Here is a 27,199-nt window from a genome sequence, read left to right on the forward strand (position 1 = left end):
GTTAAACGAGAAATTACTTGAACATTATTTAAATTCAATCTCTATGGAGACGATAATTAAATTATACTATCTTTGGCTAGCGAGCATCAATTTCGTGCTGTGTTTAGCGCTCATCATATTTTGGCGTCGTTACCGGGGATTGACAATTAATAGTGTTCAAAATAGTTTTTGGTGCTGGAACTAATATTATTTTATTTTTCACGTTCTATCATCTGTGTGCAGGTGACAAGTTAAGTTCGGTGGTGTATGATGCGATCCTCTTCCAAGGAATTAGTGCCATACAACCCAGAATTGGACAAGCACATGCGGCAGTTGAGAAAGGAGAAAGAATCAAGTGGATCCTTCTTGGACAGACTTTGACTCAAGATAAAATGGTAAACAACGAGAATAATGGGATACACTTAGCTGCAAGAGAAGACGCACAACAGAGAGAGCATGCTACACCGTTAGCAGCTGAAGTAGCCCTTAGAGCTGTGGACGAGACTGTCGAAGAAGATGGGGGCTGAAGGTTCAATCTAAATTGACCCCTAGTTGAAGATAAGTTTGATAATGCGGCCCCAATGCCTGGTCGATCATTAGGAGAGTATTCTAGGCCATTATACACTCAGGGACTGTCAAGTGTGAGTCCCTCACCGATTGCAGTGATGAATTTTGAGTTAAAGCAAGGCTTGCTGCAAACCATCCAAAATAACTGTGTCTTCAGGGGCAAGGTGAATGAAGATCCAAACACTCATCTGATGGGTTTTGAGGCAATCATGAACACCTTCCAGTACAATGGAGTGTCAAAATGATGCAGTCTACTTAAGGGCAGTCCCCTTTCACTGAAGGATGATGTAAAGCACTGGCTTCGAAGCCTACCAACTGGGTCGATCAGGACATGGGAAGATATGACGAAAAAGTTTCTTAACAAATACTTCTCATCTACAAAAACAGGGAAATTCAAAAGGGAAATCCATAACTTTTGCCAGAAGGACACTAAAATAGTTTTCAAAGCTTGAGAAAGATTCAAGGATATAATCAGAAAATGTCAGCCCAATGGAATTGAATTATGGATGCAACTCCAGGATTTTTGTGATGGACTGACATCTTCCTCACGAAGAACTCTGAGCAATGCAGTTAGAGGTACTTTAGTGAAGAAAACCCCTTGTCACGACCCAAAATCCCACCTCAGGCATCGTGATAACACTTAGTCTCTAAGACTAGGTAAGCCGATTACAATTTCATTTCAAGCCGTTTTAAAAAAATATAATTTAATACAAGTGTCGAAACCAAAAGCAGAAACAAACATAACAACCTCTCAAGACTAGTAATACTGAGTCATGAACTCTAACTGAATACATGCAATGATCTCAAGGATCGAATATACAATACTATTCGAATAAGAGTTGACAGTACAATAAAATGAAAAGACTCCAAGGGACTGCGACGACCAAGCAGCTCTACCTTAAATCCTTGCGATCACACTCTAACCTCTGTCCGAATCCGGTATCTCCAATACCTGGATCTGCATAAAAATGTGCAGAAGTGTAGTGTGAGTACACCACAGTCGGTACCCAGTAAGTATCAAGACTAACCTTGGTGGAGTAGTGACGAGGTACATTCAAGACACTCACTAGTTAAATAACCTGTGCAATATAACATACAAAAATAATAGAAAGACTAATAGCAGTGATAACAACAATAATCAACAAGTGATATAAATAACAAGGTAGCAAGAACACCATAAATATTGCTCAAACGAATAATGAATACAAGTACAACCAATTAATTAAGTCCTTCAAAATATACATCCTTTATCCATAAGTTTTTCAAATAAAAATCTTTAGAATATAATCCTTTCAATTAAATATATCTCGAATATACTTCCTTCAAATAAATCTTACGAATATAATTCTTTCAAATAAATATCTTTCAAATATAATTCTTTCAAATAAATATCTTTCGAATATAATTCCTTTCAGGTAAAAGTCACCATGTGACACCTCATTTCATAATTATAAAAATTACGGGTCTCAGCCCATTTTCATAATTCCACGACACCTCGTGCCCATATTTCTGTCACAACCGCACGGACAACTCACGTGCCAATAATAAAATCATCATACTTTCCCCGGCACCTCGTGCCCATATTTCTTTCATTACCGCACAGACAACTCACGTGCCAATAATAAAATTATCATATTTTCCCCGGCACCTCGTGCCCACATTTCTTTCATAACCGCACGGACAACTCATGTGGCAATAATATAAACCGCCCGGCAATAGCCACAGGCTCACAATTTCAACATAAATCAGACTATTATCAAATTTACCGAAACAACAAGACAAGTTGCACAAGAGATTAAAATAAACATCAGGAAAATCACAATATCATATAAAAATCACCAACACAATAATCCCACATCATCACGTATCATCCCTGATAATAGCCACCCTTATCTCTCCTATAGCCACCTGTATCACTCCATAATAATAGCCACACTTATCCCTGTGCCAATATTAATAGCCACCCTTATCGCTCCTATAACCACCCTTATTGCTTCAATAATAGCCTCTTTTATTGCTCTGTTTAATAGCCTCCCTTATCACTCTGCCCAGAAAATATCCCAACACACATAACAACAATGAAATATCACCCTTATACCTGCATAATATTAACAATGGAATGCCACCCTTATGCGCCGAACAACAGTAATCCAAATCACACAACAATTTACACAAAAGATTATCACAACAACACCACATAATCAACTCGTAATTACAAATTGCCCGTAGGCCACAACCTTTCCAAAAGTACAACGTAATCAATTAATTTAACAGTAAATAGCCCCAAGGCTTACACAACGTATATAAAACCTCATAAACAATAACAAGGATGGAAAAATAGCTCAGCACAGGACACCACCTTCTTAAATCCAGATTTTAGATAAATATACAAATGCCTCTTTTTAAACTTATTTAATTAATTATTTGCAGATGAAAAATTCATAATGTAATTAATTCCAAGAAATATCAAATCAACAAACACACAGAATTCACATAAATATTCAAGTGGCAATCACCCCAAATTATCATATAAAATAAAAACTCGACAAACAAGGAATGAGGCATGACAAATCAAGAATTTACTAAGTTTCAACAATTTTTCAATTTAATACATAATGGTGTCTACGAATTTCAACCGATATAATTTGCACATATAAACCAAGTACGTACTCGTCACCTCGCGTACATGGTTTTCAACCACACAATTTCCACATAAGACTCAATGTCTAAGGGAAAATTTTTCTACACAAGGTTAGGCAAGATACTTACCTTTTTTGAAGTTAGGTCAATATTCTAAAATCGTCTTCTTGCTTCAATTGACCTCCGGACAGCTCAAATCTATCCAAATTAATTGTATAACTTAATTAAAATTCATCGGAAATAAATTCCAGATAATAAAACATCGACTTAAAATTTTACATTAAAAGTAAACCAAAAGTCAATGGGGGGCTCGCCTCTCAAAACCCGATAGAATTTTTACGAAATTCGAATACCCATTCCGATATGAGTCCAACCATACCAATTTTATCAAATTCCGATAAAAACTCGACCTCCAAATCTTAAATTTTTATTCTTGAAAGGTTTTGCAAAAATCTTGATTTCTTCCATTTAAATCCGAAATCAGTGATGAATATAACCATAGATTTATGAAATATAATTACTTTAGGATATAGGACACTTACCCAAGTCGAAGTCATGAAGAACTCCTCCAAAATCGCCCAAAACCGAGCTCCAAAATCTCAATCGAAAATGGCGAAATGATCATTTTTGGTCTTTAAGTTTTTGCCCAGTTTCGCACCTGCGGGCAGATTTGTCGTGCCTGTGAACTCGCTTCTGCTAGTAAAATCACGCTTCTGCAAGTAAAATCACGCTTCTGTGCTGCCTCTGCTTCTGCGAGCACTGACATCGCAGGTGCAAAAAAAATTTCGCTTATGCAAAAACACACCAAGTTGCTAGCTTCTGCTTCTGTGTTTCAGTGATTGCACCTGTGATGTTGCAGGTGCACAAAAATGTCTGCTTGTGCGAGTTCAATCCAGCTTCTGCCCAACTCCCTTTCCAATCGCTTCTGCGATGATTTTCTCGCTTTTGCGAGGTCGCTTCTGCGATCAAATTCTCGCAGAAGCGGTTGCACCAGTTGCTGTCCAGAAACAGCAGAAATTCCAGCAGCTTCAACAAGTCGCCAAACGACCGAACCCCATTCGAAACTCATCCGAGCCACTTGCGAACTTAACCAAATATACCAACACGTCTTAGACTACAATATAAACTTAGTCGAGGCCTCAAACCACGTCAAACAATGCTGAAATTATAAGTCGCACCTCAAATCGAATTATGAGTTTTCAAATCTTCCAACTTCTATAATTTGCGCCGAAACATATTAAATCAATCCGGAATGACTTTAAATTTTTCACACAAGTCATAAAATGTTGTGCAGGTGCGAGGAAATTTCCGCACCAGCGAGCTCGCAGATTCGGGCAGTTGGTCGCAGAATTGGGCTATGCAAGGGGCAGGAGTTTACGCAGAAGCGGAGGCTTGAGCGCAAGTGCACCTCCGTAGGAGCAGAGTCTTGTCCGCAGATTCGGAAGGAGGGAGGACTTAAGGGAACCGCAAAAGCAGAATTTTGGCCGCACTTGCGGGACCGCAGAAGCAGTTAACTGAATCGCAAGTGCGAAATGCCTTGACAGAAGGATATAATCAAGGGGTTGAGTCTTTTCTTCATTTCTGGACTTGTGGAGCTCGGCTAGGGGTAAGTTTTGAGAGGTATTTCACCATAATTCAAGAGGTAAGCAGCTTTTGATCACTTTTATCCATTAATATTGATTGATTTTTCCACCTAGGTTATGTGTTTTTGAGGTAAAATTCGGGGCATTAATATTGGAGAGTAAGATTTAGGGATCTGAGGGTCAATTTATGGTTGGAATTGAATAATTTTGATATGGTAGGACTCGTTATTAAATGAGTGTTCGGATTTTATAAATTTTGTCGGGTTCCGAGGCGTGGGACCGGGGTTGACTTTTTGGGTTGACCTTTTAAATTTGGGTAAAGAACTTAGCTTTATCGTATGGGATCAATCCCTATAGCTTGTATTGATTATATTAAGTTGTTTGTGGCTAGATTCGGGTCATTCAGAGGCCGATTCGCGAGGTAAGGGTTTGTTGGAGCATTGAGCTGTGCACTTTGAGGTAAGTAACACTTCTAAACTTGGTACTGAGGGTATGAAATCCTGGAATACGTGTTATATAGTTAGTGTTGGGGTGACGCACATGCTAGGTGATGGGCGTGTGGGCGTGCACCGTGAAAATTATGACTCGGCTGATTCTGTGGTGCTATGTAGTTATCTAGTCTTGTTTTATCCGTATAATTCCTACGTGTTAGAGTAATTGAGCTGTGATTCATATTAGAAATCATGTTTAGGCTATGTGCTTATTCTTTTGGGACCCACTGAGGTTATTTCTACTGTTGAGTTATTTTCTTAACTGAAATTATGCACTCAGTCATGTTTATTCATTTGCATATCATATCTTAGTCTTTGTTGTCATTTACTATTATATCATGTTATCATTGTTTAGGCTGAGTAGTATGAGACTTGTGAGCTCGTGAGCCTGAAAGGATTGATGACTGAGTTGGGCCTGAGAACCGGATTTGTGAGTGTTATTGTGGATCGGACTGTATGCCGCAGCAAACCTTATTGGTTTATTTATTATTAAGGATCGGGTTGCACACCACAGCAGGCCTTATAGGCTTTATATTAGCGTTTGGGCAGGATCTGCCCCTCTGGAGTCTGACATACTAGTAATGAGCGTAGGCACAGTGATTTATATACACGTGCTTTGGTGAGGGGCATTGATGCCAGGCATCCGTACAGTGCTGAGTGATTGTGTGTGATGGGTGGAGATTTGAGATAGGCAGATTGAGTACTCTGAAAGTGTGAGTACCTGGGATTACCACTGTGATACATTACATTTGACTTGCATATTTGACATGTAGGCATTGAGATGTAACATTTCTCATGTTGGCTGTACTTGGCATATGTTATCAGTGTTGGGCTTAAATTGTTGAACTTGAAAGCATGCCTAAATTTATGTACTGTGAACGAGCTGAATATGGAAGTTTCTCTGGGTTATTATTTTCATTTTCTTTATTATATCTATTGTCATTATTTTGGTTATGATTGTATCCTTCTGGGCTCTTCAATGCTTTCAGCCCAAGGTTAGTCCTATTACTTATTGAGTATATTGGGTTGGTTGTACTCACACTACACTTTGCACTTCGTGTACAGATCCAAGTACATCTGGACACGGTGATTGCTAGAGTGGTGCTAGTACCTGTTTGGAGACCTTGAGGTAGATGCCATGATGCCTGCAGACCTTGACTCTCCTTCTTTTCATTTTATTCAGTATTGTTCTATTGTTTTCAGACAATTGTACTGAGGTTTCAAACTATGTTGGCACTTAGTAGCTCATGTACTATGTGACATCAGGATTTTGGGATGGATGTAGTTGAGTTACAGTTATTTTTATCAATTATCTATGAGATTTTTCTGCTATTAAGCTTATTGAATCATGTTCTAATTCCAAATGCTTAGTTGATATGTGATTGTCGGCTTGCCTAGTAGATGTGTTAGGCGCCATCACGACAGGTTGAGATTTTGGATCGTGACAAACTAGATATTGTCCTTGCTAGAATTAAAATAGTGCTTATAGAAAGAGGGAATATTTTGGGGGTGATCTTGTTTGTGAAATTGAAGTTTGGTTGAAGAAAATGCACATAAAGATAATTATATGATATGTTGAAGTGCTTAGGAGGGTTAGTCACTATTTCTAAATATATCCTACTTGTCCCTTAGCCCATATTACAACCATAAAAAAGTCCTAATTGATTAGACTGAGCGAGCCTATATTAGTAATGGTTTACATAATGGACAAGGCTATGATATTGTTTTCATGGATGTGACTTTTTTGTGAAGGTGAGTGATTATGTGTGAGTCCTTAAACTATATTTGAGAGTGAGATTCGAATGTGTGGACTGATTAGTCTCTTTAATTTTATTGTGAGGGCACATGGTTTCACGATGACTAGGTTACCTTATTAAACTTGTCTATGATGTTGAGTGTTCACGCCTTGAGTGTATTGTGGTATTGGGTCGGTTCTTGAGGCTAGGACTGTTATAAACATGTTGTCTATATTTTGAATATTTTGAAGTATGGCATGAGTTATGAGAAGTGTGTGTTGAATGCATATGCGGCTTAATTATTGTTATCAACCAAGATCATAGGTGTAGTGTGCTTTAAATGTGCTAAGTTGTAGAGTGATCAAGGGTAGAATGAATTATTGATTGACTCGAGGACGAGAAACGTTTAAGTGAGGGGTGATGATGTTTGCTTATAATTTTATATTTTTAGTATATTTCTTACCTTATATTTTGTTATTTTAATGATAAATTGTGCGAAGTTTGAGCTTAATTGATTTGGTTTTATGTGTAGGATCATTTAAATATGAAGGGGGATGAAAGTTGCACAAAATAATGTTGAAAGTACAAGAAAAGAGCACGGAAGGTGAATCGGCTCAAAGTGAGGAGGGAACCAGGCCCCAAACCTCGCCCCACTTGGCAAGAGGCGAGGTCCATCTCGCCCTAGAGCTCTCCCCACCTGGCCAGAGGCAAGGTCAAGCTCGCCCCACACCTGGCCTCGCGAGAAAATAAGCACGCCCTAGTCCAAAGCCTTTATCCAGGTCCCCCTGTCCGAGAGAAAAGTGTTTCCTTGTAGAGTTTGAACCTGGAGACTTTGACTCTAACCTATAAATACCCCCTAAACATGTCTAAGAAGGGGTTGGACGTATTTTGAAGGAAAGAAGAGCTAAGGAACACAAAAAAGCACGGAATCATCTCATCTTCCCTCCTTAATCTCGTATTTGTAGTTATTATGATTCAAAACAATAGTTTGATTGCTCATATGATGCTAAAACCCCTCTTGTTCTTGGGCTATGGGTTGTTCTTGACTATTGGTGTTTGACAATTGTTGATATTACTTGATTTAATCATATTGATTTGTTTATTCAATCTTGTGCTTAATTATTCTATTGCGTTGCTAACAATAGAATACTATTTACAAATCTTAGTTGAACTCGAAAGTGGGAACTATAGATTGCATATAGGATTGAATATAATAAGTTCTTGAATCCGGGCATCAAAGAATAGATTCACAATTAGGATAGACATATTCTAGTTTCCTTGCTTGGTTATTATTTCATAAGATATACATGCATTCTAGTTAACTCTTACTCTGTAGACGTATGAATAGGCGAGCGAGGCATCAAAAGAACCTCGTGAGCATAATAAACCATGTTAATCAATAAATCAGATAAATCAAGTAGTTGAATCAACCGAAAAACTTAATAGGATAGGTTTAATTCTCATAACTCCGGAATATCCACATCTCATTGAATTTGTTTTAAAGTATTTGTTTGCTTTGTATGCGTTCTTGTTCTCTTGATTACTTGTAGTTTTTGTAATAATTTTAGTTTAGTAAAAATCACAATAATCTTCCTCAAAACCACTTGAACGAATAACTTGTAACTAGTTTAGATTAGACAGTAGTTGATCATAAATTCTCGTGAAAACGATACTTTCTTATCATTTTATTATTTATCGACCGCGTATACTAGCATGTGTGTTGACCCAACAACGGATGGACTGAATATTGGTAGGTTCCAAGTGGTATTATGAGCATGGATAGGTTCCAGGTGGCGTGGTGAGTATTGGTAGGTTTTAAGTGGTCGTGCTAAGCAAGCATAAATTTCCAATGTCCTACTAAGGATAGGTTCGAAATGACCAAGCTGAATATTAGTATCCAAGTGGCCGTACCAAACACGTCCTTATAGATTAGGCCTCTTATTGACTCAAAGATAGTTTTTCTAGTATATGTTTTAAATTAGTTTCGCTAGTTATAACGGTTTCAATATTGTGGACGGCATCAAGAAATTAGTAAAACTAGGTTTGTTCAAAATAATGACAGAAAATATTAGGTAAAACCAGAAGTAATCATATTGTTCAAGAAATTGTCAAAATAATTCACACTTCTGTTTCCACTCTAATAAATAAGGTTATCTATTGTACCTTGAGCTGAGCACCACGACGTCAACAGAGAAGCTTATGCTAGTGCTACTTCCACTTAATCATTGATTGTACTTTACCTTACTTTCAGTTAAGTTCTTCTATTTGATTGTTTCGTATTTCTTGAAGTTTATATCCAATTTTTCTAATATTAGAAACTAAGAGAGCTAAATTATTTCAAAACTCAAATATATCCGCTAATTAAACCAATCAAACTCCACTAATAGAATTAGAATGAAAAGATATTTCATTTCATCAGATACCCATGAGAATTATACTTTCCGCCTCGATATCAAAATGAAGATTATTGATTAAAATCTCAGGAGTAATAACTTAGTATGTTAAACATACTAGTATTTCTAAAAAATTAATTCAATGGAATCACCACTTTTTTCCTTTCTTAATAATAATAATTCCTTCATACGTGAAAGAAACAGTTAAAACGGTCCTTGATTTAAAACGTTTTTAAAATCGAAACAAGAATCTAAACATGTTTGGTTGAAATACAAAGACGATTCTATTTAAAGTTAGAATGATTTAACTCTCTAAGAATTAAAATTAATTCAAAACTTGTATTCCAATAAAACTAAAAATACCACTATGATAGTACTAATTTTCAATTTATTTTATAAAGAAAATGAATTAAAACTAAATCCAGTCTCCAGACACAAAAAGATCGAAAAATATCTCGCCAGGACATCCACGCTGGCAATCAGATGTTGTACCTTTTTCACGCTTATCCACCTTTTGCCCAATTTTCTGTTTATTTCCATTTTCCTCCACCGATCCCTTTCCCACTTCCTCTATCTTCCTCTCCTCCATTTTCTTTCATTCAACAATAACCCTTTGAAATCCTTCGGAATATCTTCATCAAATCGGTATCTGCTTCTCTGTCCCACCTCGAAACTGTAACCGCAGAAGATTTAATTTAACTTGTATTAACGGGAACTAAGAAAGAACCCTAAGAGTGTGAATTTTGTCCAGTTGAAGAACTTTTCTGTAACGAGCTACCATGGGTGAAGAATTGAAGCTTTCTGAGTACGATTCTAGCGGTGGTAATAATGATGACAGAGTTTTGTGGGAGGTTGGACTTCCCGGCGCCGACGATCTCACGCCGTTGACTCTGCAGTTGATTCCGGCCGAACTTGCTTCTGCGTTCAGAATCTCGCCGGAATCCTCAAAGTCCATGGCTGATGTAAATCGCGCTTCGCAGAATACTTTTTCTTCTCTCCAGAGATGGCACTCACAAGATATGTCTTCAATGAATAACTTAAACTTCAAGCCGTTCAATGAGGAGACGACTGTTACTGAAAAAGACGAAACGGATCTAACGAGAGAGGGATACGACCCGAGGAAGCTCCGGAGGGTTGAATCCGGAGGCACTGAAGAGATTGATTCTGCTCTGTGTAACGAAAATTGTGCGGATGATTCGTCGGCTAATAAGACGCTGAATAAGCGGGCAAGGCTTGTTTGGACGCCGCAGTTACACAAGCGTTTTATTGAAGTGGTGGCCCACTTAGGTATCAAAAACGCTGTGCCGAAGACGATTATGCAACTTATGAATGTGGAAGGACTGACGCGCGAGAACGTGGCGAGTCATTTACAGAAGTATAGATTGTATATGAAGAGACAGGGAAATGAGGGGCCTTCTTCTTCTGATCATTTGCTTAATTCCACGCCGGCGCAGCAGAGTTTGCGTGAGTCCGGTGAGAGTGGTCATCACCTTCGTAATACTAATGGCCACGTGGGAATGCCGACTCACATGCCTTACCCGCCGCAAATGGTGCAGATGCCGATGATTGGAATGGCCAACGGAGGCATGCCTGTTGGGTATGGGGGTGGACCATCAGTTGGATTTCATCATCAGTATAGTATGATGCAACAACAGCGGGAATGGTCTGGGAATAATTTTGGTTACTATCATCCTGTTGCTTCTAATGATAAGTAGTTGTACTAGCTGAGGTAATATATCTAACAGAAGAACTCATTGTAATGTATGTTATTTGCTTTTTCCTCCTGTATTATCGGTAGCATAGTCTATATGTTTGTGTTCATATACAACTTGGGGGTGAATTCGTGATTTTTATGGAAGTGGGGGAACAACATAGGATTGACCCGTTACTCATAGTTCATAGATCTTGAGTGCTGTCCACGTTTGTGATTGTTTAGTATACTTGGTTGTGAAACTTAATAAAGCTAAAAACTTTAAATTAGCTTGTAAATTTTATTATTGGGTTTTAAAGCTACAATATCTAGCAGATTTCATTTTTGGCTCTAGAACTAGAAGTAAACTGGAAGAGTGTTTGGGACATTGGACATTTTATATGGAAGTTAGACTGGGCAAAATGGCATCAGTCAAAACTTCATATGAAGGATTATTGCCCAGTGCAGATCGTGTTGGTGAATATGCCTGTTCTACAGCTGCAATAAGTAAAATATTAGAAGTAACTTCGTTGTCATGCATTATGCAAACTAAGATGGAGGGACAGGTAAATAGGAGAGCTCCGTTGATTCATGATAAACCTTTATCTAGGATTACTGAACAAACAAAGATGCTTTCACAGACCAGTTTCAGCATTCTATGCATACTGAAAATGTTAGGTGGCATCCCTACTTACATGTACTTATGTCTTTTCGAACATTTACTAATAGGTTCTCTATGTAACTTCATGTGTAGTGCAGACTTGCCAGGTGTCTTTTGAGCATGGAAAATCATGGGAGATATCGTGAGGTGTACTCTGGAAAAATCTGGGACAAATTTGAGTTAGATAGCAGAAAGACATTTGGTTCAATCCATCCTTGCGATGCATTTTAGTGGTCTTTTCCCTCAAATCTGTTTCATCCAGCAGCAGCAAATTGTTAATATAACGTCAACCTGTCCTTTTGAATGATAAATGGCTTAATGTTTCTTTGGCATGGATAAATGGTGTAATGTTGTGTAGTGGTCGTATTGAACCTTCGTTTCCACGATGATCCATACTCAGTAATATACCTAAAACTTTGTCACTAGACCCTACATATTGGGTATTTGAATCTTATCCTTCTCTCCCTACTTTATGGGCCTAATCTCTTCTTTTCTTTTCATCTCTTTCTATAAGAAATCAATTAATTGCTCCATATTTTGTGTATAGCTCCTAAGTTTTGTGCTTGCTTTAAATTCAGTAGTAACTGGAATCACTTCTTGTTGTTACATATCATTGGAGGTGGTTCTGGCATATAGTTTCTTAATTCGCCTAAATAATTTGCTGCAGTTTCCCTAATAGGACAAACATGAAACAACTATCTTTGGGAGGATCAAGTAACTGAAACTCTTGTGTTGTCTAGTTGAATTAAGTAATTCTACATCTCATCTTCATATTGTTGCATAGATTTCTCTGCTCATCTACTGTGCTACTAAAACAATATGGGATTAATCTTTGAGAACTATTGATGATGTGCATCATGTTGTTCACAGTTCCATGAGAGCACTGGTACCTCCATTTATTCTGCTTGGAACCTTCCATTATTACTGATCCTTTCCCTGCACAGCTCCATCTGGATCTTTATTTGTTCCTTAATGAATACTATAGACAAAAAAATTCTGGATGATTGGAGGCAAGTAAATCCTCTATTAGACTACACCGACTTGACATTGTGTTTCTGGTGAGGTGTGGTTTCTATCTCCCTATGTCTGCTTAATTTTCGCTATTGAGCATCAAGGTTTCCAGCTTTTGTTGGATATAGAGGGTAAGGAGATTATGGGATGAAGCAGTATTCCATTCCGGATTGGTATTGCAGTTTCAGAAAACGTGGGGAAGTCAATAGCTCCAAACGCATACTCAAGAATGGCGGAGAAGAAATTTCTTCTCTGCTATGTGTGAAGATATACTGCCCCTCCCTGTGTTTCATTTTCTTGTTAGAAGATAAAGTCATTCCCCTTTGATGCATAAGGGATTTCTATATTTTGGTTATTTGGTGGCTGAGCCAATACGTGTTTTGCGTTCTTAATGGTTTTTCTATCATGAATATTTAGATTTGCTTCTCACATATGCTCCACATGATGAAGTATGACTACAAGTTATACTTGTGCTGCTACATAATGGATTCCATCCTTTAAAGACAGATTGTTTTAAGATACAAGTGGCGTGCTTCTTTAGCCATTGGTTTCTTAATCGCTTCAGTGTCCACATGCATATACTGATATACTCTAGCCTTCTGAAACTGTAAGGTAGGACTTGATTACAGGTATTATCATCTGTGTGTTTTACAGGAGCTTATAAAGCAAAGAAACATACGAACCTAACACGTAGAAATTGGAACAAGTCAATATATCATTCACAATAAAGAGTGGAGTAATAATTTTCTATGCTTAAGATTGATTGTCTGATAAGTACGACCATCAGATGTCCCAATTTTGTAAAGGTCGATATTCTTCTGCTTTGCCTCTGGTTGTCGGTTGTGAATTGATAGTTATCACTATTACGTCTTAGAGGTAGGACACAGTTGCCTTGCATCACTTGGTTGTGACTTCTTAACTTGTGGAATGAGTATCACTGGATTAACTGCCTATAATAGTCCTGCTTTTCCCGGTGTTCTCGGACTACAAAAAATCAGCATATGGGATGGAAATAGTGACCTGACTGATTAAATGCCTTCGTTATGGACTCCATAGTATCTTACTCAATTAGATTCGTATAAATAATCTGTTGGTTATATTGTGGCATCCTTCCAATTTAGTCTCAGGTCCGCTGAAACTAGGGAACCCTTCGTTCTTGGAAAGGTATTGAAAGTATTTCACATATTGTTCTCAAGTATTGAAAATATATTTCACCTCTTGAAAATAATCTAGCAAAATGAACACGATATGAGTTGAAGATTTAAGAAACGAAACTAATTCACAGAACAACTCCAAATTCCATTTACCCCGTCAAAATGTGTTTGAAAAAAGAACTCATATGCATTCAGAAGACAAGATCAGACAAATATAGTTATCTCAAACCATCCCCAGTAGGAAAAAAACATGAGAAGAAAGAAAATGCACAAATTACTATATTAACATATTTTGCTTACACGAGCAAAAAAGCTACAGAATACTCACTTTCAAAAGGTTCCAACCACAATTATAGCCGATCTTTTAGCAAACAACATTTAAAACTTTACTGAAGTTCAAACTCAGAACCGTGCAGTTCTTAACTCATAGGTCTGACTAGCTGCAAAAAAAGAATCTGGCCAAGAAAATCTGAAACTAGAATCTCTCTCCAAAACGGAAGAATATTGCTCCAGTCCCAGAATTGTGGTCAACAGCATATTCTGCTCGTACTAAACCTAGTTTCACACCAACTCCATACGAGGAGCCATGACCCATCCGCCTATAAACCTCTGTTGGGTTTCCTTTGACATCTTTTGAACTCCCAAGATCATTTCCATGTTCTGCAAATGCATAAACATGTGTGTTTCTCACAGGTATCCGCAGTTCAGCGGCCAGCTGAAAGTAGCATCAATACATTAGATAAAAGACATTTATCAGACATAAATTTTGCAAAAGCAATCGTCTAGCTATTGCCAAGTGGCACTTCAAGAAAAAATGAGAGAAATAAGTACACATCATAGCTTTGACAGAGAAACCATTCATACCTCCAGTATATTTCTAGCTGCACCAATCTCTCCCATATTGTAGCCCCTCACTGAATAAGGTCCCCCAAGTGTAAAAGCATCATAACTGGGAAGGTCTCCAACACATCCACCATAGTGGCCATGGAGGACTAGGACAGGTGGTGGAGCCTTACCAACACCTTCTTCTACTTGCTTCAGCTGAACAAATCGGGTCATTGTCAGCTGGTGGCGGTTAAAGAATGGGAACTTACTGCCAATTCCAAGTCCTTGATCAACCTGTGACACAATATTAAATATTAGACAAGAGTCCATAAAAGAAATTTAACCAATAATTAGATCCAGAAAACACCATTCATGTCTCATACATTCTTCACAACAAATGAGAGAATTTATCAGAGTAGCTACAACGGTAAAAAAGTATAAAAATCTAGAGCATGGGTAGCAGTCAATTGATAAACGTTGAAAACTTGCTTCATGAGGAACAAATGAGTTGCCCTCAGATGAAAGAAATATAAGACTGGCAGTATTTTAAAATAGGACTGGCAGTAGTTAATGTGGTAATTTTTGATTAGTAAAGACCAAAAGCTACTTCCACTTTGATTTGCAAAAGAAAATGAATTGAGTAAAAACCAAAAAGAATACAAAAAGCTAATCTCACCTGGAAGACATTCCTCTCACCAACAATTGTCCCATTTATGAATTTGGTGTTATCTCGTGTGATGTTAGCTTGTAAAAATGCCATGCGGTCAATGCCAGTTTCACTAAGCGTTGTGGGAGGTCCATCTGCACTAATTCCACCACTAGGCAATACTCTCTGTCCACGAGAAGAAATATGGCTGCTTTCATCGCGTGTTGTTATCTCTTCCATCACTAGTCCGTAGGTGAATTTACTCTGACGAGTGAAATTCTGCAGCAAATATACGGTTAAGCGTCAAATTGCGTAATTAGTACAATATACATGAACTTCTTACAAGTCCCAAACAGACAGCTCTACGATGTCATATCTACAAACTTTCTTTAGATTTAATAAGTGATATACGTACCTAGGAGACATTTTTTTTAAAATTTGAATTTTATTATTAATCAACAAATGCTACAAAGGTTCCCGCAAAGCCGAAAAACACTATATAATAGAGACCTGCTAGGCAGATGCACCACACTTATAGCAGTATTGGCCTACCTCAGTAATGTTGGCTTTAAGTCCAGCACGATCAACCCATATAGGAGGGACTTCATCTACTCCAGGGCCCCCAGTAAAGACAGGACTCAACTTTCTGCTGTTGAAGCAGCTAGCTTTGAGCGTGCGGTTTCGCGAATTGTAAACACCATCTAAATACGGATGAACATACTCTAACTTAAAAGCAAGATCATCCTGTAAAACAAATTAGACAGGGATTGTTGCTAAGGTTTAAGCCACTGGAAAAAACGATTAAAAAAAAGCATCAGCAATAAAATAAAAAAAACAATCACCTGAGGATTGAGGAAGTTACTGGTAGTCACAGAACCAAGAATTGACCGATTGAGCCCCTTAAGATTCCGATGCTCAAAGGAAACAGTTCCACCAGGTTGAATTGAAGCCTAAATGCCATAATACAGAAAAGGAAGGCATTTAGCAGTGAGCTAACAGTTGTAATCTATATCAAAACCATGCAGTTGAGATGTTTAATGGTGTACCAATGTGGGGCGACCTCCACGTCCAGGGACGATGCTCCATTCAGTACTGACTTCAGCTGACTTCTGTTCCAATTCCTTGAGCTTAATTTCAACAATTATCCCTCCCTCATTCTTTTCATCTGGGCGAGGGTTGACTTCAATATTAGAGAAGAGAGCTAGAGAATTTATATTTCTCAAAGCCTGTTTTCCAGCTTCAATGTTGAAAACTTGTCCTTGACGAAGCTGAAGTATCACACACATTTGAGAGCCATGTTAGTCCCAAATTGCAGACTTCAATGCATGAAAATGTATAAAATACAAGAATTGAAATATACGCATACAATGTTACATTGATGTACAAAAAACAAATTGTGATAATCAGATCTCTCTGTGGCAAGCGATGCCACAGTATTGAAAAAGAACCACCAAAAGATGTAGGACCAGTAAGCATGCTACAAATCAGCAGAATTATGAAATTCAACAGGATACTTAAAACATCGCTTCTGTATGACCCATCAAACCCATGCTTGAGTAGTGAAGCTAACCAAACAAAACTGGCATTAATCGAAAAAAGAGTACCAATAACTTGGAAGCATAACTCGCGTAGGTAGACTCTCATTCAGGTCTGAAAACTTAAAAACAATCCTTTCCTCTCTATGTACAACAACACCAATCAAATTGTACATAGAAACCGAAGTCCGCAGCATTTTCAGAAAGAACAGTTTCTTTTATTCATTTTCTGCTAGCCAATTAAATTGAACAAAATCTCTAGTATTTCAGAAAGAACAGTTCTTTTCTTCATTTTGCAAGTCCATGCAAGGATAAACGGAGATTTAGTGAGGGTCAATTTTGCAAAACCCCTTTTTTGCCTAAACTATTTGAAAGAAATAGAACATAACAGGATTCATATTGATGACAGTACCTAATTTGGGATATAGGACTATTAATGGATTGAATTTGTATGTTTTACCTGCCTAGGCAATTCTCTCCGGACAACCGGATATTGAGTGTTTCCCTCACATACATTTCCCAGCTTATCCTGAAACTGAACAACCATTTGAGTAATATCCCCTTCCACCACCTCACAAACCACCTCCTTCGTATTCAAATTCCCAAAATTCACAACTTGGGCGCATGCGTAACCATTCTCATGATACCACTGCTGCACTCTATCCCTAATCTTCTGCAACAACCTAGCACTAACTGCCCCTTGCTCCCTCAACATCTGCAAAATCTCCCTTTGCACGGGTGGCGGCAACAAACATGGCCTTGACCTTTCAATCCTCCTCCTATAATCCTTCTCCTGGCTCCTGTAATACTCCAATTTCTCCTTCTCAGTCATGTCTGGATCCATTTCAATGGGCTTAGACTGTGGCATTAGGCCCACATTGATACACCTAAATCTATCAGCTGACTGCCACGTGCTTTCTAAAAAGGATATCGTAACCCCGACTGTTCCATCAGGGTTTGTTTTTGCATCTAGATCAACTTTCTCGAACATTCCACTGGTAGCTAGGGTTTCCAGCTCTTTAGTGAGCTGCGCCTTCGTGTAGACACCATTTGGCCGTAGAGACACCATTTCGAAGAAGGAATCTTCCGTCCCTACCGTTGACCCGCGGCGGCGGTCGAGGAACATGATGTCAGATACCTTGTACTTCTTGAACCCACTTAGTTTGTTCAGTTGTACCACAATATTCGCCGGCAAGCCGTGAGAATCCCATTCCTGTGATTCTTCTTCTCCGGCAATAGCTGCCGGAGAGAAAATCTTCGACCAGAAGCTATCTCTGCCGCCGCCGCCGCCGCCTCCACCTCCACCACCACCAGAACCACCGGAGGATCCGCCGCCACCGTTTCCGCTGAGTTGAGCGTTGGACACGCCGTTGGAGAGCGCGTAGAGACCACAGCCAATGACGGCGGTGGTTTTTATGACATTTTGGAGCTTTTTCGAGCCCAAAATGTCAAAATTATTGCGAGGGCTCGAGGATGAGGGTTTAGGGTTTAGGGAGGAAGGGAATGTAGGATGCTTGGATTTGATTGTAAGTGAAGGGACAGAGGCAGCAGTGGTGGTGGTTGCGGTGGCAGGAGTGAGCCGGCGGTGTGAACGGTGGACGGAAAGTGCGAGACCAGGAGCGGCGATGGACGCCATTGTAGAAGATAATGGAGAGTGAAGAAATCGAGGCGGTAAAGTTCAACACTCTGAGAAAGGGTATTGAAGTGAAGTGGTAATGATATTTCAGATTGGACCAGATTGCACTACTGGGCTTTAGCGTCCAATTAATATGGATCCTGGCCCACGAATCAAAAATGAATGAAGTGAAAATAGTACGAGCTAGTCAGGTAATTTAAAAATAGTCAGCGTTTGCAAAGTTATTGAAAAATAGCTATTATTTTGCTGTAACACGTAAAGTTCCAGCATAATATACTAGAGATTGATGCACTTGTGTATGAACTTCCAGCATATTATGCTGGAATTCCAACACACAGAAAGTTCCAGCATAATATACTGGAGATTGGAGCACATGTGTATGAACTTCCAGCATATTATGCTAGACCAGCATATTATGTTGGACCACCAGTATATTATGCTGGAATATTTTTTAAATTTTGAACAGAGTTTTCATTCAAATTTATCTTTACATGAAAAGTGGCTAAATTTCGATTACTTTTGAAACTATGATTATTTTTCAATTGCCACTTGTAAATCTGATTATTTTTTAATTTCACCCAAAAATGAAATATCTAGATCCATCAAACGAAAATGACAGGCTGTAATCATTTTGACACTAATGTATATTGCACAAAAATGGAAACTCGACTAACAATTTAAAGGGAACTTTATATAAGTGTCACAATTTAAAGAAAATATAACAAATTCTTAGCATGAAATCCAATATTACAGTTGTGGCAGGAAAATATTTATATTTGTAACACACAATTTTATTAAAATATGAATATTAATTATTAATACGTAAACATAAGCAAATTTGAATGGAAAGTCAATAATTCTTTGTACAAAAATTATGCATTTTTTTCTCTTTATCTATTAGCTTTCCTTCTTTTTCTTCATCTTCTTAATTTTGTTTTATGTCAAAGCCAATATATTTTCTAAATTTGTTCCATTCATTTTCTTTTTAATTATCTTTCTTAAGTTTTTCTCTTCCTTCTTTCTTCCTTTCTTAACATAAGGATCTTACTTCGATAATAATATATGTTAATATATACAAAACGTATATAAAAATAATATACATTAAATTAACACATATAAAATATACAAAAAATATACATAAAAAATACATCTTCAATTAAGATGACACTTGGACATGTGAAATATACATAAAAATATATATCTTAAATTTAATTAAGATGGCATATAAATATATATAAAAAATATATATAAAAAATACATCCTGAATTAAAATGGCACTTGACATATAAAATATATTTGAAATATACATTAAAAATACATCTTAAAATAAGATGGCACTTCACAAATAAATATACAAAAATTATATACATAAAAATACATTTTGAATTAAAGTGATACTTGATATACAAAGTATAAAAGACAAATAAATCAATACATCTTGAATTTAGGTGGCATTCACATATGCATCATATTTTCAAAAATGGAGTGAAGAGGATGAATGTTGGAAAGGGAGAATGGAGATGGACAAAAAAAATACTTTTTGTGATTAGTCAGTCAGTTAACTTATTAAATATTGAGCTTGATTTTTATAATATGCTAATAATGAAAAAAAATACTCTTTATGGGATAACCAATAAATGATGCTATTTGTTTAAATAATAGTTAAAAAAGGATCAAGCGTGTAAAAAAAACTCCAATTTTAAAGGGTAGTCGCTTTGTTATCCAACTAAAAGAAACTATTTTTGCAGGATAAGCCATTTACATAATTTAAGAGTTACTTCTCTATTTTCAATTAGGGGTGGCAAGTGGGCCGGTCTCGTGTGTCCCGGTCCTTAAATAAATGGGCTTAGCGATTTCGGGCTAAACGGTCTTTTTGTAGGAGCCGATCAGGGACCGGGTCCACGAACTCATGGTCCCGGGCTAAACGGGTCGGGCTCGCGTGCTAAGTGGGCTAAGTGGGCCCGACAATTAAGTTGTTTTTTTATTAAAAAAAATTAAATAGAAATTAGAGACAACAAGATGTTAACAAAATATCTAAGCCAATGCCTTGTAAATTTATTATAGAATTGTGCCCTAATTTTTTAATTCAAATTTAAAAATAAAAATATTGTAAAAATATATTCAAAGTAACGTCTTGTAATTTTATTATAGCAATAAAAATATGGCAATATCTTTCTTAGTCTTCCTCCCCTTTATGGAATGAGCACAACAAGGTGTTAATACCACCATTGAGAAGAAAAAGGAACTAATCAAGATGTGCCAAAATACAAGTTACATAATACATACTAATTTTGGTTCACACAAGTTACATGTTATCTCTTACAAACTTCATAAATCCTTCAAGGTTCGAAGGAATTTTCGTTGGTGGTGGCGGAAAAGTAGCTTGGTCATCGCTGTTTCCATTGTCGGGTGAAGCACCATCCTCAGCAAGTTCAGCGAGCATTTCTTCGTAAGCTTCTTCTTCCTCTGGTTGTGATTCATCAAGTCCAAAATTTCTTCTTTTCGAACGGATCCAATCTTTGGAAAGTACTGATTTTTCCAAGCTCTCCCTCATAGACGCTCTATAATCACCGATTTGAAGTCTTGCTTGACTGAAAGCGCTCTCCGATGCCATTGTTGAAACTTGAATAGTTAAAATGTCTCGGGCCATCCTTGAAAGAACCGAAAAGTATTTTTCTTTATCCTTCCACCATTGTAAAATATTAAAGGAGTCGTCGGGATTTACTTCCTCAATTTGCTGCGACAAATAAACTTCAAGCTCATTTAGTTGTGAAAAATCATTACTACTAGAACCAAAAGAACCCCTAAACCATGCTCTTACTCTTGCAGTTCTTTTAGATGATTGAGAATCAGAAGAAGAAGGAGTTGGAGCATTTGGTCTAGCATGATTAAATGCAACTTGATAAGCATTATAATAGTTTGAACATTTATTCTAATTGAGGCTATTGCTTCCGGAAGTTTAGGCAACTCATCATCTTCAAGTGCTAAACCATTATAAACAGTTTCATACTAAAATTGAGGACTTCCCAATTTCATACAAGGATTGAACAAAGCAGTAACACCATAAATATGGGGAATAGGGGGAGAAATTTAAACTTTTTTCTCATAGAATCAATAGCAAGTTTATAAATTTCCCCACCCTTTAAAAAATGAGCAAACAAATTTGCAAGTTCTGCAATATAAACTAAACAGTTATAAATAGTAGGATAATATTGCCCAGAAAATTCATTTGTAGCAATATGAAATTTTTCTAAAAAATCAACAAGCATTTTAACATTAGCCTAAACCTCATTCGTAAGGTGCTCGTCATCATCACTTACATGTGCATTAAACGTTGAGTTTATGGGGTTTCTATATTCATATGCAATAACCAAACTCTCATACATGTAATTCCATCTAGTTGGATAAGGTTTAAGAATCTTTCTTTCTCTTAGGACACATTCATCGCATCTTTTAAAATATTCTCTAAGTCTACTTCTACGGTTTGAATGAAAAAGCAGTTAAGAGACATTTAACCTTTTCAATTTGAATATTTAAAATTATCATACTGTCACCCACAATTAAATGGTAAATATGACAAATACATCTAACATGAAAATGTTACTAAATGCAAGATTTAGCATAGTAGTAAGGAAGTCTATATCATTTGTGTTATTAGTAGTATTATCCATTGAAACTGACATTATTTTATCACTAATGTAAAAATATTTGTAAATATTCGTAACTGTGCTAGTAATAAACTACCCTGTGTGACGTGAAGCAATTATTCTATAAACAATTATGCACTTTGCATTATCCAATCCTTATCAATCCAATGACATGTAACAGTATGGTAATCACAGTCGTTGTTATTTCTACCAATATCAGTTGTAATAGCAACACGATAATTTATATGAGTAAATAAATAACGCAAATATTGTTCATATTCATGCTTATATTTATAAATATTGCTCTTTACGGTTATGCGAGGAAACCCTTTATAAGTAGGATTAAAAGTTTTTCTAATATAATGCACAAACGCAGAGTCAGAAGGAAAACTACAGGATAAGCACATAACAGTTACCATTTTTGCCAATTCTTCCCGATCTTTTTTTGGATCATAATATAAAATACCACCGGTAACAGTGTTAATTATCGGTTGAAATTAATTTAAATCGGTACTAGGGCCAGTCTGACTAGGACTAGGTATACTTTTCCCCTCGGTCAAAGCTTTCAAATATTGATATCCGACGTTATCTTTAGGGTATTTTTTTTATGTGTCTAGCCAAAGATCCCGTCCCGCCCCGCGATCCAAAATATTTAAAAGCTAACTCCATACGTTTATACTTAGCCTTATTTTGTGGAACTAGTTGAGTAAAAAATAGTCAAACAATGGTAGGTTGTCTAGAAAAAGTAGGGGCTGTAATGGGAGTATCAGATGGGTTATCATTTGGATTAGCAGCGTTATCACTAGTTGGGCCAACATCTGGAGCAGGACTAGTGGTTGTATCATCGTCCGGTTAAGTTTCATCAAGATCAATTTCCTCATTATCATTTTCATCAATAGTATTATAATTATTAAAATAGAAAGCATTCATTAATTCATGGTCTAAATGTTCACCGGGTGCAATATTATGGTAAAATTCAGTCTCGGTAAATTATAATAAACTATTATCGGTATCAAGAATAGCAGGTGTAGGACTGGTATGGGGTTTGGTTCGGGGAGCCGGGGCAGGGGAGGAGGAACAACAGTACAACTAGATTCGCTAGTCTTGAATTTTCTCTTATTGTTATTTTTACCAAAAATATTTCTTAAGGCAGACATCATAATTAATCAAGTAATAGCAAATAAATAAAACAAACAAAATTATAATATTAAGACTTAAGAGTTGGAACGAGTTTACCGAATTGACGAACAACTTGTTGAAAATTGATTATCGTTGAAGACTTCAATTCACCAACTTCACAATTTTTTCACAAATTGTAACAACCTCAATATTTTTTGTCTATTTTTTGGAATAAAGTAAGCAATAGTAACAAGTATAGAAGAAAATTAGAGAGAAATTGTGATAGATTGATATTGATTTTGTAAAAAAATAAAAGAATGAGGGAGTATTTATAGTTGAAAATAGGAAAAAAGTATAATTATAAAAAGTTTGGGGTTAAAACAAAGTTGGGGGGAGGAGGGGGGAGGTTAAATGGCTATTTTGTAAATAGCATATCCAACAGCTATTTTTTAAATGCCCAAACGGGCAGATTTTTTTTTTAAACAAGCAACTATTTTTTTTTAAAAAAATATCCGTTGGACCTGTTTGGCCCGCCAAGGGACCGGGAACGGTTCCTAGGCAAGAATCAGTCCACGAGACCGGCCTAAGTCCACCTCTAGCGGTCCTACCGGTCCCGGCCTACTTAGCCCGCGGGACCGGGCCGATCCGGGCTCGGACTGGCCCACTTGCCACCATTAGTTTCAATAAGAAAATTTATACAGTTTCTCACTTCCTCGTAATAACAATTGATAGTAATTGTATATTACTTTTGAGGAGCGGGAGAAATTGTTGGAATTCTACGAAAGAGTCTCGGGAGCCTGGATGCATGCCAGTTTCATACGATAGTATTATAAAACTCAAGGAATATATACTCAACATTTTTGTAATAGAAAAATAGCTCGTTTAAGCAAGACTACCGAATCTATGAAGCATTTGATGTTACCAAGGTCAACCTCACTTTTTGTAAATTAAAAAAAAATAAAAAAAAATAAAGCCCATGAGATGAACTCTGCCTCTGAAATTGATGTTTGTACCATGACATGAGGCTAACATAGAGGAAATTAGTTGCTCTGAAGACGAGGTCAAGTCCTATTTCAGTGGTCTATTCAAGAATCATAAATTTAATAATTTCAGCTCTTACATATATGTATGTGCCTCTTAATCTATTGCCATTTGTAAATCTATCAACAAACCATTCGATCAAACTACACTAATTGGCTTTTAATTTCCAGCCAGAGGAACCCGCAAACCATGCTTTAACTACCGTTGAGTTTAGTTCTTAAATTTTCTCATTTGTAAGAAAAGGCGAAAAAACTCAAACAGACAGACAAAAAGTATAAACAGACAAGCAATAGGAAGATTGCAAGACAGGAATCTACAAGCATTTTTGTACAAAGATACAAATGGCTCAACTTGATCCGTTACAAAAAATTTCACAGACATCCAAAACTCCCAAGTCAAATTCACCAACTTTTGAACAATTCTTACATGGTTATTTAGTTCTCTGAAGAACTTGAGCAAGTTGATATTCCATTTTATTAGTATCTGCATTTCTATATTTATTACTGGCTTTTTAATTAATACTGCATTTGATTAGGAAATGAAAGGAGTTGGTCAACAAATACCTCCCCAACAGCTTATGATCAAGAAGAATATACACCAACTCATGGCAAGAAATCAGTTATCACCAAAGTGAAGGAAAAGGCAAAGAAACTCAAATACAGTTTAAATGGCAAGAAGAAGCTGCATGAAAATGATGTCCACGACGATAACAGTACACCTTCTTGGAGCGTTACTTTGGATGATGAAGATGAAGAAGATGGAGATCCTGAATATCTTGGCGCTCCAAGTAATATGTTTTTTACATTACTCGATCATTATTTCTACGTACCTTTCATATTCAATTAAGAACAATCTAATTGTCGGTACAAGATGGTGAAAGCAGTGCTAGCTAGTACATGTAGCCGCGTAACAAGATGAATTAATAGAGTACGAACCTTAACATGATCATAAAGAAATTTCACACGGTCAATCCTGGATTTTGCCAGAATTAAAATATCCCAAATCCCAGAGGCTCTTCACTGATATCACAACTGCGAATGATCCACCAAGCTGAAAACTCCCATACCACTGCTTATCATCATTACTACAGTGAACGAACGAATTTTAATAGCTTGTCATGAAAATTCTTGTAGTCAACTAATTAATTGAGTAAGCTTATTAGATTCTAATTGCATCTGGCTTCTCCAATATATTTGCTTGAGATGATATATTATACTGCTTGTGTGCTCCTGCTGCTGTCTTTAGTGTATGAATCAGAACTGGCACCTGAAGCTTATAAAGAAGCTGCACGACAACACCCACGAGCAGATCCAGTGGTATCCGAGAAGCATGTTGTTCCCACCAGCATCAAACATGAGGTTATTGAACAAGACAATAAGGAGACAGTACCTGATAGCCCGAGTAAAACCATAACAGAAACTGTAACAGAGAAGTTAGCACCAGCTTATGCTGCAGTATCTGATGCAACCCACGCTATTGCTTCAAAATTTTCAGGCCTCACTCTAACAAATAGCAACGAGCAAGAATCTGGGAACCAGCACGCAGCGCCAAAAACTGGTCATTTTGCTGAGAGTAATGTGAATAAGTTGGGACAAAATGCTAGCGGCATTAGCAGCCCAGGAAAATGGGACAAAGGTGTTTCAGTAAAAGAGTACTTTGTAGAAAAATTTGAGCCTGGTGAAGGCGAGAGATCACTTTCTCAGATCATAACTGAGGCTATGAGCCCTAGGCAAGCAGCTTCTGGTGATAAAGGTAACGTTGAATAGTTTGTTTGTATCTTTTTCTCAAATCAGTATACGGACAACATCTCTTTAAGGAAATTAAATCATCAGGTATAGTGGAGAAGATGAAGGGTGCTGTAACTTCATTTATTCGGACTGATGATTCCCCTAAATCAACAGAAAATAGCATCAAATCATCAGCTCCAAACAATCCCATTTCTACAACTGCAACTTTCTCTCCTAAAAGTCCCAGCTTGTCTTCTAAGAACATCGTTATCTCTACTAATGATAATTTGCCTCAAGATAATCCCATCGCTATGCCTCATAAGAGTCCCAACGAAACTGCAGCATCATTATCCCATATTCCTGAGTTCCACAGTGCAAGCTCATCACCTCTCATTCCTATCTCCACCAGTGTTCACGAAGGTAATTCTTATTCCAAATTTACATAACTAGTAAATACTTATTTGTTTCTCACCAAGGATTCTTTATTGCAGTTGTTGAGGAACAAAGCCATGGAAGAATTCTCCAACCTAATTAACTGAAAATCGAATTACAGATATCTCGAAATAAAGAATCAATCTACTGATTCCATATTTTGTATTAGTGATAACCATAATTAAATAAAGAAAGAGCGTCTGTAGCATTTTGTTTTGATTTTTAGATACACTGCAATATCAGCAAAAAGTTCTTTTTTTAGTATCAACAAATCTTTGTTACACAGCCCAATACAAACTTGTTTGGGACTGAGACGTAATTATAGTAGTTGTTGTTAACAAAATTTATTTTGAAGAGTTGTATCGAGTCACGAAGAACACTCTATGCGCAGTATATCTGAATAGTCAGGACAAATTGTCTCCTCTAATTCTGTTATGTTGAGCATCCAGGCCATATATCAACTTTTTCTTCCCTAATCAGATTGAGAAATCTAGACAATATACTCTTTGAAATTTCATGTAGTCATATTATACCTGAAGACTGAAGCTAAATAATCAGAAATTAAATATGTAGAACCTTTATTGAGAAATGCAAGAATTAAGCATATCAATCAAACAACTAAGCCTTCTAAATAGTTGGGTCAGTAATATACACTTTCTGTATTCATTGCAGTATTGCGCTGTATT

General features: G+C 37.0%; 3 protein-coding genes across 4 annotated transcripts; 2 read left to right on the forward strand and 1 right to left on the reverse strand.

Moving 5' to 3' along the window:
* The first annotated feature begins 9,923 nt into the window (after nucleotides 1-9,923).
* Nucleotides 9,924-12,240, forward strand: LOC107815099 (transcription factor PCL1). Of its 2 annotated transcripts, none has more exons than XM_016640615.2 (2): nucleotides 9,924-11,118; nucleotides 11,839-12,240. In XM_016640615.2, the coding sequence occupies exon 1, from the start codon at nucleotides 10,169-10,171 to the stop codon at nucleotides 11,102-11,104; it is 936 nt and encodes a 311-aa protein (XP_016496101.1). In that variant the 5' UTR covers nucleotides 9,924-10,168; the 3' UTR covers nucleotides 11,105-11,118; nucleotides 11,839-12,240. The 2 variants fall into 2 exon arrangements, with proteins under 2 accessions (XP_016496101.1, XP_016496102.1); XM_016640616.2 differs by having other exon boundaries at nucleotides 11,834-11,965.
* Nucleotides 12,241-14,156: 1,916 nt separating this feature from the next.
* LOC107815100 (protein TOC75-3, chloroplastic-like) lies at nucleotides 14,157-18,646 on the reverse strand. Its single transcript, XM_016640618.2, has 7 exons — nucleotides 17,372-18,646; nucleotides 16,423-16,644; nucleotides 16,219-16,326; nucleotides 15,929-16,120; nucleotides 15,407-15,655; nucleotides 14,770-15,024; nucleotides 14,157-14,620 (listed from the first exon to the last, which is right to left on the reverse strand). Exons 1-7 carry the CDS (start codon nucleotides 18,545-18,547, stop codon nucleotides 14,381-14,383), a joined length of 2,442 nt encoding a protein of 813 aa, XP_016496104.2. The 5' UTR covers nucleotides 18,548-18,646; the 3' UTR covers nucleotides 14,157-14,380.
* Nucleotides 18,647-24,486: 5,840 nt separating this feature from the next.
* Nucleotides 24,487-26,989, forward strand: LOC107815098 (uncharacterized). Its single transcript, XM_016640614.2, has 5 exons — nucleotides 24,487-24,783; nucleotides 24,890-25,141; nucleotides 25,600-26,106; nucleotides 26,187-26,501; nucleotides 26,573-26,989. Exons 1-5 carry the CDS (start codon nucleotides 24,696-24,698, stop codon nucleotides 26,614-26,616), a joined length of 1,206 nt encoding a protein of 401 aa, XP_016496100.1. The 5' UTR covers nucleotides 24,487-24,695; the 3' UTR covers nucleotides 26,617-26,989.
* Nucleotides 26,990-27,199: the final 210 nt, after the last annotated feature.

Source organism: Nicotiana tabacum, chromosome 22 (genome assembly GCF_000715075.1).
Source record: "Nicotiana tabacum cultivar K326 chromosome 22, ASM71507v2, whole genome shotgun sequence".
In the NCBI taxonomy this organism is placed as follows: Eukaryota; Viridiplantae; Streptophyta; class Magnoliopsida; order Solanales; family Solanaceae; genus Nicotiana; species Nicotiana tabacum.